The sequence below is a fragment of the Sciurus vulgaris genome (assembly GCF_902686455.1).
Source record: "Sciurus vulgaris genome assembly, chromosome: 15".
Taxonomy (NCBI): domain Eukaryota; kingdom Metazoa; phylum Chordata; class Mammalia; order Rodentia; family Sciuridae; genus Sciurus; species Sciurus vulgaris.
Genome location: NC_136476.1, coordinates 55,973,691 through 55,987,324, shown reverse-complemented (window position 1 = coordinate 55,987,324; position 13,634 = coordinate 55,973,691). Strand labels below are relative to the sequence as shown.

Below are 13,634 nucleotides of genomic sequence, written 5' to 3'. Positions count from 1 at the left end.
TCCAAACCACTTCATTCTTTTGATTTCTAAGAATAAATAAGGATTCATCCCTAACCTTGTATTACAGGAATTAATGTAGTAGTCAGGTGTATGCTGATTAAGAGGCTAGATAAACACAGGTAAAGATATGCTATCTGCCTAGAGTGATACAAAAATTTTAAGTATGTAAGCCACTTACTTATATATCTATTAAGTGGACAATGTACTGACAGGGCTAGAGGTAACTTACATTATCCATGATAACTATCCATGAATGAAGGCATACTATATAAATAATTTATAGGCAACTCAAAATTCCATTTCGCTACTGGTCTCAACCTCCTCTTTTCTCTTTACTAACATGGCTAATAGACCACCAAAACTGACAGCAATTTCCTCGCTCCTCTGTTAATTTTCAGTGCCTGACAAGTAGCAAGAAAAAAAATAATAAGCCAAGAGTATATTACACTTTAAAGTCAACAGAAAGATTCTGAAATTGAGAAACAAACACCATAAGGAATGCGTACCTCCACTATGTGGTAATTCAAGGGGATCTTGTTCTTTCCTGGATAGCTCACTAGTTGTGCAGCACTATAAAAAGTACAATTTAAGCTTAATAAGTAAACAAAGATAGATAAGAAATCAAACAAGCCATTTCAAAAGGAAATCTTCTGAAATGTTCTGGATTTTGATTACTTCACTTAATTATGGTATAAGTTATTTGTCTATCACAAGAAAAAGGAATCTTAAGTAATAATACTAAAGAAGCATAATCAGGTCTATTAATTTAACAGGTTACTAATTTAATAGGGTGGTTCACTCCCCAAATACGTTTATTTTCACTTTAACAAAAACCAGAACTTTCCAAGGTCTAAGGGTTTATAAAAATAAACTTCCAAAGTGTGGGTATATAAATACTCAAAAAAAGAGCAAAACCATATCAGTACTCATTTATTCCCATAACATTCAAACCAAAAGTAGTTTGCCATTCTAGTTCTCTATACTGCACACAAATATCCACACACAAAAAAATGGTATCATGGGCACATTATTATAAAGCACCCAACAAAGTACTATTTCGAAGGTGAAGAGCCTTGAGAAAGTAAATCAAACATTTGTGGTGATTGATTTTAGCAAGATTGGTCAGGAGAATAAATAGATTGTTGTAACTCGTAAGATACATTTTGTTCTTACTAAGCCATCAGAATTACTCCTCTCCCCCTCTTAAAGTACCACAAAGGGAATTTTACCAAGTCTTCCTTTCCTTCCAGTGGGACTTAATGATACAGTGAAGATTCTCTTCTATAACAAATCTCTCCACTGAATGACTCCCTGGCATAACAGGACCCTGTAGAAAACCAAACATATACAAATACAGACCTAGAAAGCAGATTTCTTTCATTTATTCAACAAATATTTGAGAATTTACTATGTTCCAGACACTATGTTGTATGATGGGGATAAAAATTCAGAAGTGTCAAAGTTCAGCATTTCAGAAAATTTCATTGTTTTGTTTACATACCTACAATGAAATTGTCAGTTGGAGTGTTCTTCTATTATATGATACCATCAGATGCCATCAGTGCCCATTTTACATACGAATTATTTTATAAAGCAATGTAACTTTTGTATATTACTAGCCTACAAAGTCTGATTTATTTTTTTAAACCTTGAAAGAAAATTCTACTTGAACACCATAGACATAAAAAAATGACATATGCATTGAAAGGTATCAATATATTGTTTAAAACAAGGTTAAAAATACTTCCAAAATGACACTGTTCAATGTTTTCATAAGTATATGCACAGCATACAAGTTCAAAGAGTATACAATAGACTCCTAATGGTGATTTGGGGATTTTACTTTAATCTTTTCTATAATGCCTAAAATCTTTAATAAATACTGTTTAAAGGCCACAACAAAAAATAATCTGATCATCAATTTTAGAGTAACAAGTATTTTATATATTTATACTCTTCTGGAAAAAGATAGATAAGCACATTTACAGAGGCAATACCAATTAAATATAACCACCACAGGAGAAACAAATTTTGTGGCTACATTCTAGTTTCCAGTGCATAAATAACAAATTGTAAAGACTCTGGCAGTCTTAAACGTAAACTAGACATCGGGTTAGATATACCTAATTAGACCATTACGTAGTTGTGACTAAAATGTTTAATTACATATGGAATATAGCAAAGCAGACAGGAGTTGATAATTTTGTATAGAAATTATATACCTGCCAACTGGCATCTAGAGGGTCAAGGCCAAGAAGGCCGCTAAGCATCTTACAATACACAAGACAGCCCTCTACAACAAAAAAATTATCTACCCCAAAGTGTCATCTGTACTGAGTATCAGAAACTGCTCCGTGCTTACAGGGATATACTAAGAACAGGTATGGTATGTTAGCCAGACAAGTTTCTCTTCAGAACCAATCCAGTAATCACTTGCTGCCTGGTTCTAAAGTAGTCATACGAGTGCAAAGATAAAAAATAATTAGTGCATAGTTAAAAATACAAAATTTTAAATCAAATATTAACATCAAAATAACATTTTCCAAACAAAGTATAATAGCTGCCAAAGCTTGACTTCATAATAAAGAATAGGACAGAATGATAAAGTCAGCTGTTAAGGTTTGGATATGAGGTGTCCCCCAAAAGCTCCAATGCTAACATAAGTATGCTCAGAGATGAGATGATTAGATTATGAGAGCTGTAACACCATCAGACCATCTTAGTTTGAATGGACTGACTGGGCAGTAACTGTAGACAAGTATGCAGTGGCTACAAGGGGTGGGTCACTGAGGGCATGCCCTAGAAGGGATCGTCTTCCCTGCAGGCCCCTTCCCTTGCACCATGTCCTAAGCAGCTTCCCTTTTGCCATGCTCTTCTGCCATGATTTTGTTTCACCTTGGGCCCAGAGCAGTGGAATTGATTGACCATGGACTAAGCTTCTGGAACCATGAGCCAAAATAAACTTTTCCTCCTCTAAGTTGTTCTTGTTGGATATTCTGGTCACTGACAAAAAGCTGACTAACACATCAGTTTACTAATCTTTGGGTTTTCTTTTTAATTAAAAACCTTTTAGCATCTATTTTTAATAATTACACAATATGATTAACTTAAGGCAAGTTGATGTATCTATAGATAGGGATAATCTCTAAAAGTAGGCATTTTTCTTGGGGGGGACAACAAAACCTTATTAAGAATAGTAGCTACAGTTATTGGGTCTATGCATTTTACACATGTTAAGAACTTAATCCTAACAATATTATGAGAAAATACATTATTATTCCTTTAGAGAAACTGAGGCACAGAGATTAAATAATTCAACCAAGATTATAAAAATAGTGTTTGGATTAAATACTATTAAATAGGATTAAAATGCAATCCAATCTGGCCTTCAAACCTACTCTCCTGACCTGCACACTATTGGAGTACCTCTAATCTATTTATATATGCTAAATATAATTTCTTATAGAAGGAGGTGACTGTCATTTGTGAAATTAAAAAATTACCTGTATTGTCACAACACTAAAAGATAAAAATTACTGGAAAGGTATCTTAGTCATAAGTAAAACAGGATTAAACCACAAGCAGAATTCAACATAGCCCCTTTCTAGAACTTTAACTGGTCACATACCTCAGGATCATCTGTGTAATCGAACATTCTGAAGATGACCCTTGGCATTGGGTACACTGAATCCTCAGTGTGAGGAGGCGGTGTAAAAGGAGGCAGATTGTGCTGTAATGCTTCACAGAGGATGCTATCAAAGGCAAGATAAGGTCTTAGGATGTGCCGTTCCTGCCAGCAATCCTTTTTCAATTTCTGAATCTGGGCCCACAGGCAATCTAAATACTAAAGACAGATTAATTTTTAATAATTAATATAAATAACATTTTGACTAGACAAAAAAAATCACTATCCTTTTAACATATAGGACACAAAAGTAAGTTAACTTGTAATTATATATGATATATAACAATGGCACAAAGTTTTTGTTTTTACTTGTATAAAATTTGTTTGTTATTATGTCATATGTAGACACATATCTGTTTGAATCTGTGATAGCTAAAATCCCACAGAAAAAGGAACTGTTTCAATTACATTCTAACATTTATTAAATATCCCCTCTGTGGCTAGGGCTATGAGGGGCTGAATTCCTGACATGAAATGTGGAAAACTAGCTATGGTATACAAATAGAAGACAAGAATCTACTCAAGGGCTGTGTTTGTTATCACTAGAGACTGAAACTGATTTACCTCTTCTTGTGGATGTGGTTTATCAGCAGTCCAAACCTGTAACATGGGCACATGAGTCTTTTGGCGTCTCCTAATGATAAAAATGAAAATCTATACTTAGGCATTCAAAACAGGAAAAAACACTCAGTGGTTTTCATAATCAATAAAACAAATTAAAGCATTTAAATAACATTTTTATCTCTCAGATCAGCAGACATCAACTTTTTAATAATGTACCATAATCATCAAGATAATAAATTTATAATCTCGAACACTGTTGGCTGAGGGGTTAATTGGTGTACTCTCTTTGGAAGAATAAAATCTCTTTGGAAGGCAATTTTACTGAACCAATAAACATTTAAATTGTTCACAACCTTAACCCAACAATGCCATTTCTAAGAATTCACTTTTCCTATAAATATAATTGCACATGTACACAAAGAAATATATACAAAAATATTCACTGACGTATTATTTATAATAGTGAAAGTCTGGAAATAACTTAAATGTCCACCAACAAGACATTAGTTAAAAGAAATCATGGTACCTTAAAACAGTGGAATACCATACTGCTGTTAAAGAGAATGAGGTAGAGCTATATATACTTATATACAACAAATCCAAATTATACTAAGGAAAAAAAGCAAGTGAAGAGCACATGTATATACTGGACTACCATTTGCATAAAAAGAGCAAAGAGCTATACATATGCACACGTAAAAGATTCTTTCAGACTTCTTTTAACTTTATTTGTAACCAATAAAACAAATATTAACACAGTATCCAAAGACATATCTATTAATAGGCAGAAAATGATACAACAAAATCAACTTGTGAAACTTAAGAGATATAACCAATATCATGCTGCTGGTTAATTAAACCAAAATTTACTAAAAAGGCCTGTTATTAGTATTATAGCTAACAAGATAAACCAAGACATTTATCATGGCTTGGGAGGGTTAGGCAGTGGAAAGATGGGACCATTGAAATTAAAGTGGGTCATACTGCTTAAACACTTAAGAAGTGTGAGCTGGGTGGAAGATCAGAGAACTGCTATTTTAAGGACTTGGTTTAGGATTAACTTTTATGAAATAAATATATGTACTAGGGCAGTGGTTTTCCACTTGCAGAATATGTTTGTAATACAGATGCTCAAACCTCTCTCCTAAATAACACAATTCACTAGGTCTGACCACTTTAAGCACCATAAGTAATTCTTATGCACGCTAATATTTGAGCAACTATTTCACTACGGTATTTTATACCTTTTACAAGCATTTATAAAAGTAGCTTAAAAGAAGCTATGTTACCAACTCATTTGCACTGGCAAAGTAAGCAAACTTATTTGCTTATTTTGAAGTTTGAGTTATGACAGTAGAATGAGATTACCTAGAAAATGCCTTCAGAAACTCTAGTTTTTTTAAGAAATCAAACTCAATTGGTATTCCTAACATAAAATATCATACATTTATTATATTAGTAAGATATCCTTTATCTAAATAGCAAAGAATACTATGAGCTGTGCCCTTACTTAAGATAGCTTTCAGTGTTGGCAAAGATGCGGTCCATCTCTGCATCTTTCTTTTCGTACAACTCCTTTCCAACCCAGGGCAAAGATGACAGAAATGCATACACATACCAATCCCGTCGCACCTAAAGAATTTTTAGAAAGGTAAGTTTAAAATATGTGCTAGTAAATTTTCATTCATATCTTATTTATTTTAAAAATGAATTCCTATGGAAGCTATTTAATAGAACTTAGATAAGACACTTAGCTCATTCAGAGCATTTCCAGATATTTCAATTTTAGCACACGAAATAATGTGAATTAACATACAGATGTCAAGAGAACCCATCAGTATGCCAGGTGACTTACCTTTGGATTAAGCATTTTTAGTGTGATAATCTGCTGTTTCCTTTGGTTTATTGCTAAAGGGTTACAAGTGAAAAAAAATTCCTAACACAGTACATAGGGATGAGACTCAGCAAATGCATTGCTCTTACCTGAGGCACATCTTCTTCCTGAGTTACACTTACAAAATTTTCAAACATGGCAACCATTGATGGGGCAGCAATCACATGACAATTCACAAGATCAGATAAAAAACGGACCTGTTGGGGTAAACAATTTCTGCTATTAAACCTAGATGTCCTTCATAATAATTACAAAATAAGCAATCTTGTATGGTCTAAAACATGGTTTGAAAAACTATACTCCAAGAGCTAAATCTAGCCTATTACCCGTTTTTGCACAGCATGGGAACAAAAAAAGGCTTTTAGATTTTTAATGCTTGGGGGAAAAAAAAAAATGAAAATATTTTGATACATACAAGTTATACGAAATTCAAATGCCATTACCCGTAAATGAACTTTTATTGGAACATGGTCAAGTTCATTCAGTTATTTATTGATTGGTTGCTTTTGTGTTAAAACAGCAGAGTTGAGAAGTTGTGACAGAGACACCATGATGGACAGGAATCTGAATTTACAGGTTTCCATGCTGTGCTACATTAAGAACCCAGACTAAAATATTCTAGCTACTTCAACCTACAATCTCCTTTTCTGTTTGGCTACAAATAATTTTTATTTAACGATGGAAGTGGAAATTATTAAACATATTTATTGGGTATCCTTGCATACTACTGCTGAGTACTACTAAAGACCCTGTTGTAGGGTACGCACTCTACTGGTACAAGCACAATCTTAACACAAAGGGATAACTCTCAGACTAAAAGGTAAATTTAAAAGTGCCTCAGGAACAGGGGCTGGGGTCATGGCTCAGCGGTAGAACACTTAATTAGCATGTGTGAGGAAGTAGGTTTGATTCTCAGCACCGCATATAAATAAGTGAATAAAATAAAGGTCCATCAACAACTTTAAAAAAAAAAAAAAGTTCCTCAGGAACAGCAACAAAGGGAGGAGGGAAAGGCACCATAAAGGAGATAACAGTTGTGCTATACCATAAAGTTGTACTCAAGTGGTGTGCAAGGAGGGAATTCTAGACAGAGGGGTTTAAAAACAAGGTATGCCCAGGGATCTGTAAGTAATTTTGATAAAGATGGAGAGCGTGTAGAAGTCAAAGAGAGAAAAACAGGCAATCATGAAAGGCAGGTTAAAGAGTCTGGACTTTAATCCTACAACTCTACCACTGAGCTATATCTCCAGTTCTTTTTATTTTTGAGACAGGGTCTAAGTTCTTTAGGACCTTGCTAATTGCTGAGACTGGTCTTGAACTTGTCATACTCCTGCCTCAGTCTCTCAAGTTGCTGCAATTCCAGAAGTGCACCACTGTGCTCAAAGTTTCCTCATTATGTGCTCAGTAAAAACGAATTTGATCACATATTTCTAACGTGTATATTTATGATATACATGGGATCATTACCAATCTCTGTATTAAGTATCAGAAAGGCTCAGTTCCATTCCTATTAAAGATTAATATGTGTTCTAATACTTCCTTCCTTCAATCCAATGAATAATTTTGTGTAAGTAGCCACTGTAGACAACAGGTAGAAATTGAAGTTTTAACTAGTGACTGACATAAGCAAAGCCTAGTTACAAGAAAGACCATTCTGGTGCAAATGTAGAAGAGAAATTCAAAGGCAGAAAATCTAGATGCAAAAACATCAGTTTAGAGGCTCTTAAGAGCACGAGAGGAAAGGTATGAACTATGCTAGAGGCCCTAGAGACAAAGAAGGGATGGATTTTAGATCATTTTAGGAGCAAAATTGGCAGGGTTTAGAGATACTTACAGTGTAAGGAGGCAAAGGGAAGACAAAACTTAATGATAAGTTTTCTAGATGAGTTTCCCAGTAGACAGTAGGCACTGTGAGTGAGTTGGGGGAGAGGAAAGAAGGAAATGAGGTGTAAACAATACATTAATTTAAGGACTTGTAGATAAAGGTATCTTAAGGGCTATGCAGATAAAATGTGGGATAGAGGTCTGGAATTCAGGAGAAATGGGGAAGTTAAAGATATGGTTCAGTTCTGGGGGCACTGTCAAATAAATTTGGTTTATGAAGCTATAAGAGTGAATGAGAATGATTCAGAAGACAAAGATGAAAGAAAAGTGAGGACAAAATCTTTAGAAACACAAAAAAATTAAGGGACAAAGGTAAATGATCCAGATAAAAGAGACTGAGGAACAGAAGGCAGGAAAGTCCAGAAAAAATGTGGCACCGTGGAACTCCAGGATTAAGAAAGTGATGTAAAGAATCACATGCTGTAGGAAGGTCACCAAGGATTCAAAGTAAAGAGAAGCTGCTGGATTGGGTACTGTGTTCTGTAGTACCTTTAATGAGAATGGTTTCAAAAGAGCAGCTAGTGGGGTGAGTAGGGGCCTGCATCTCAAGAGAAAGGATAAATTAGTTGTTATAGCTTACCCCTTCCCTCCATTCCAATAATGTCATAATATTCAAAAAGTAATAACTTACCAAATATACAGCTTCATTATAATTGTTTGCTTTCAATGATTCTTTAAGTTGACGAATCATGGCTTCTACAAATTCTCCTCCAAAGTTGTAATTCCTGGCATTTAGCAGTCCAACTAATGTTGTATAAATTGTCAGCTTCTCAGGTAACAGACGTGCACTGATTTGAGAACCCGTACAACAGGAAGACCCCAAACAATGGCATTGTTAAGTTGTTGAATTTCATGTAAACCTTTTATCATCCCATTAAATTAGAAATGAGATTGTTTTTAAAACAACTTCAGAAAAGGCATAAAAGTCATTGAGAAGAGATGAATATGTGGCCCCCACAATTTTTCATTCTGATTCTAGTTATTTAATCCAAGGGTTGAGAAAGTAAAACATGCTGGGGCTGTAGCTCAGAGGCAGACCACTTGCCTAGCATGTGCGAGGGCCTGGGTCCCTCTCCAGTAAAACACACACACACAAAGTAGAGCGGTTTTATTTGAAGTCATCACACTGACATAAAAATAAGGCCAGACCAGTTTTTCTACAAATGTGTTTAGTGGAATTGAATAGCAATTCCACATAAAATGGTTTCCATGGTAAAGTATCATGGAAATGCTGGATGAAACAAGTTTCTTTAACGCAGAATCATTAAGGGAACAAAGCATTCCAAGTTTCTAAAGTTAGCTAACCAAATGTCATGGGACTAAAATTCTACTTTGCTTAGAAAAAAAATAAAGAATTTAAAAGAGTTTCAATCAAGTTCTTATCAGTTAAACTGTAGAATTCTTTTTTCTTTAATTTTTTGTAGTTGTAGATGGACAGAATGCCTTTATTTTTATGTGGTGCTAAATATTGAATCCAGTGCCTCACACATGCTAGGCAAGCGCTCTGACACTGAGCTACAGCCCCAGCCCAAATTGTAGAATTCTTAATATGGTATTTTGATATAGTCAAAATTTGGTTACATCTCAGTTGCTTACTCCAAGTGGACTGATTTCATTAAAGTAATTTGAAAAGTAGAGAAAAGGATCACAATTTTAAAAAAGGATTAAAAAAAGCAAATGCTGCTTCCTAAGTTAGGCAGCCTTCAGAAAATAGCTCAAAAAAAAAAAAAAAAAAAAAAAAAAAAAAAAAAGCAAATAAAACTCATAATAATTCAGTGGAGCCCTAAGGTACCGACCAGAATATTTAGAGACAATTAGGTCTTCAGAAAATACTTGTGTTAATAGTAAGTCATGCTCCCTGAAGGCCTCTCACAGCCAAAATCAGAAAAGAACACTGCCAACCAATACCAGCTCAGCCTTAAATAAACAAACATGACTTCCAACAGAGTTTAAACATAAATGCTATTTCTCTTTTTAAAGTAATTTCAAAACAGAAAGTTATCTTATGGATAACTATAGCAAAATGATCTTCTTAATAGTTTCTTAGTCTAAGGATGTATCTTCCCAAATATTAATTGAATTCTATTTAAAAATTAAAAATCTAACTATACTTTAATTAAGAGATTTAAATGAAACACACTGATAGTTTCACTTTAGATGTAACTTTTAAATTTCAAAAATGAGCTGTATTTTAAAATAATTGAAACAACCTAATTCAGAGAAAGATTATGCCTCTTAATAGCTTCAAAAAGCATCTTCAATCTCCCATAAAGGGCTATTACTTGAGTTCTCAAAATTATTTGGTATGGATTAAAAAATATAAGCTAAACTCTGTTTCATACACTTACATATACAGGCTTTTAAAAATATCTCTGAATGAGAAAGCATCTACTTTCTTATTGGAAGTCAATTCAAATTATTCTAAAGTTCTAAGTAATAGAACATAAGGAAAATGTTCATTCTTAGTTCTATTTACCCCTTTAAAAAAAAAGGAGGGGGGGGTTTACCAAAGGCCCAAGGTCATTTCATTTGTACAAATTTTCTAGTAGAAAGAAAGCCAGTGATATATGGAATATAAACATATCTTTTGAACATTTCCCAAAGCATTTAAGAGTAGATAATACATTATCACCTGGATTCATAAATCTTTTGCATACATACACTGTACAAAGAAGTCTTAAGATCTTGCTCTTGTAGTTAGGAAGATCGGCTTCCAAAACACCAGCCAAGCCTTCTAGGTTGCTCTCCAAAGAGCAGGCACTCTGTAGAGGATACCACATCAACCATCAGTCAAGAACTCATCAATGAGTAAATTAAAATCAACATTTTCTAGATGACTATACATCAATTCAGGTAGTTAACTGTTCTTTTAGAAAGTCACAAAAAAGAATGAATGAAAAAAAAAAGAATGAATGAATGAAAATTTTAAAATAAGCAGTCTATGGAGAATAAGAATTAGAAATGGAGAATACCATGAGATCTATTCCATCTTACTAATTCACTATTTGGTTTTGGGCAAATTAGTATCCTCGAGTATCCAGGTCTGGTTTAGGTCATTTATAAACTGAGAAAATTATTTCCCAGGTCCCCCTAAGGATTATCTATGAAAACTGCTAATTATCATCCCATGTGTTTCCATATGCATTCACTTTGGGTACAGATGCACAGCAATATAAGCTTTGCCTAAAACTTGGATCATCCAGTTTTCAGTTGCAGAAATTAATCAAAGCACAACCCGGAACCTAAACCCACTGTAGCCTATGCCTATCATGGTACATACCTTTTCTCCTACTTTGCATATTAAAGATTCCAAATGATCTTCAGTTTCATTTGCATCAGAAGTCTTTCTCCTTTTGTGTGGCTGTCCACCTATTTCAGCAACATAAAAAAATTTAACATTACATGATGAATCTGCTATCACAAATTTCATTCCACCTTTTAAGGCTTTAATCTATTTTATACCAGGCTCTACTTTTGTTTTGACATGGAGTACAAGCTCTTATCTGATTCTCCATTTCTAACTATGCTACATTAAGCAAGAGTCTCCATTGCATAAACTGTAACTCCAGTGTTTATGCTAAGTTGTATAAAGAGTGTCCATGGAGCTATGCAATGCAGCAGCCATGTCCACTTCTGTGCCATGTCCACTTCTGGAATGGCATCAACAACATGCTAAATAGTCAGACCGCTCAGGTACTGCTACTTTGCTTCTTTCAACTTGAGTTGTTTACCTTGTTCACTGATCCTCAGTTGCTTATCCTAAACCTGTTAGCACAAGTAGAGCAGTATTTGTTAATCTAATAATAATGAAACAATTTTTACAGAAACTGTAACGGTGCAAAATTAAGATGAATGCTTTGGAAATTTTTGGTTAAAAAAAGAAAACTTGCATTTGCATTAGGTATAAAAATAAAACTTCAAAAATTGGGAAAAGAGAAGAAAAAACATTAAGATTTCTTGCTTTTTAAGTGCCTGAGCTTTTATCTCAACTCTTCAATTAATAGTTTTGGTTTGAGAACAAATAAGTAGCATATATATATGAGTACTATATAAAATAACTGGTGGAAAAAAGTACCATACATATTTTTATCATTTTCTGCTTTAACTGGGTAATTATTGATCCTAATTCATTTAAAAAACTATCACAAATCAACCTCAAGCTCTGAATGGACTATTGTTCAGACTTCCCTTTGTTGATAGTGATTTCTTACCATTTTCTTTAAAATCTCAACAGAACCATCTGAATCCTTTTTGTGAAATATATTAAGACTTCAATATAATTTTTAACTTATAGCAGTTACTTTATTAGGACAGCACAAGGACAAGGAAACAATAGTCTAGAACTGCTGGTAATCTCTCTTAATGAACATCTACAGTTTGGATATATGGTTACAGATTAGACATATATATGTGTATGTAAATTATATATATATATACACACACATATATGACACATATAAAATGTATAAAATTTTGATTTTCTTCAGACTGAAGAACTAAGGGAACTGAACTATTCTTATAGAGTTCACAATCCTCATTTATCTCTGGAATATTTGGTTGAAAACATATGTGCTTCTCATAAAACAGCGCTTAAAATATTCTAAGTTCGGGATGTTAAAAGTCTCTTTAATGACTGAAATAATCTTCTGACACCATATGAACTTAAGCTAAATAAAACCAATCTACTACTGATCTGACAGGACTAGAGGGATATATTATAAAAGGCTACATACAATGTTTTGACTTCCAATCGCCTTAATTTCCATTATAATATGGTTTAAACAACCACTGAATATAATTTTCAAGGAATAATGCCACAAAAAGTATAACATGGATGTAGGGGAACAGTTGAGAGGTATTCCTATAGATATCTGCCTGTGTAACACTGTGTGCATGTAGGACAGAGAGGGATCAGTGACTCTAATTCTTAAGTAAACATCAAAACTAAGTCACATCATCTATTAAAAATCGGCTGGCTACCCAAAGAATGAAAAGGTCTTTTATTTCCAAGATTCATTCCCTAGAAAAAATTGCCTATTTGATGCAATGTTTGCATAAGTTGTCAGGACATTAAAACAGCCTTCTTCTAAGCAGTGGTTCTCATTTGGGTGCAGATCTAGCCATCTCCAGAGACATTTTTAGTTTTCGTAACTGGTGGAGTCCATTTGGCATCTAGGGGTTGGAGGCCAGGGATGCTGCTAAACATTCCACACTGCACAGGACATCTCCAAACAACAAACAATCCAGCCCCAAATGTCAATAGTGCTGATGCTGAGAAACTCTGTTCTAGAAAGTGGAACATACTAATAGTATTCTTCAAAACCAGATTTCAGTGAGGCTGGAAGAATGCAGAGGCTGTGAAACTGGCTGAATGAGAGCAGTTGTTTTTAAACCTTAATCACACTGTTCCCTTCATTCTAGTCCATCTAATTTGCAACCTTTTAACCCATCTCCACAGCCTTCCTAACTTAACTATCTGGATGGCTTGCTCCAGTTTGGACTCAAACCTTGTCTTTAAAACAAACCTCCCAGGTTCTCTTGTGAGCTTGACAAGGGGTAAACAATGCTGCAGAGAGAGAAGGTAGGATTACTGAGGAACAATGAGAA

At 34.2% G+C, this 13,634-nt stretch overlaps 1 protein-coding gene across 2 annotated transcripts in view; it reads right to left on the bottom strand.

Moving 5' to 3' along the window:
* Positions 1–13,634, bottom strand: part of NCBP1 (nuclear cap binding protein subunit 1) — a 34,211-nt gene that overhangs the window by 16,126 nt on the left and 4,451 nt on the right. Inside the window, exons 2-10 of one of the 2 annotated variants that reach the window (XM_079113308.1) lie at positions 11,308–11,396; positions 10,689–10,789; positions 8,659–8,815; positions 6,233–6,340; positions 5,760–5,881; positions 4,250–4,319; positions 3,629–3,844; positions 1,230–1,327; positions 507–570 (exon numbers count right to left, since the gene is read on the bottom strand). In XM_079113308.1, coding sequence (XP_078969434.1) covers positions 507–570; positions 1,230–1,327; positions 3,629–3,844; positions 4,250–4,319; positions 5,760–5,881; positions 6,233–6,340; positions 8,659–8,815; positions 10,689–10,789; positions 11,308–11,396 — 1,025 coding nt within the window. Of the gene's footprint in view, positions 1–506; positions 571–1,229; positions 1,328–3,628; positions 3,845–4,249; positions 4,320–5,759; positions 5,882–6,232; positions 6,341–8,658; positions 8,816–10,688; positions 10,790–11,307; positions 11,397–13,634 lie in introns of those variants that run through there. The other variant, XM_079113309.1, reaches the window with a different exon arrangement.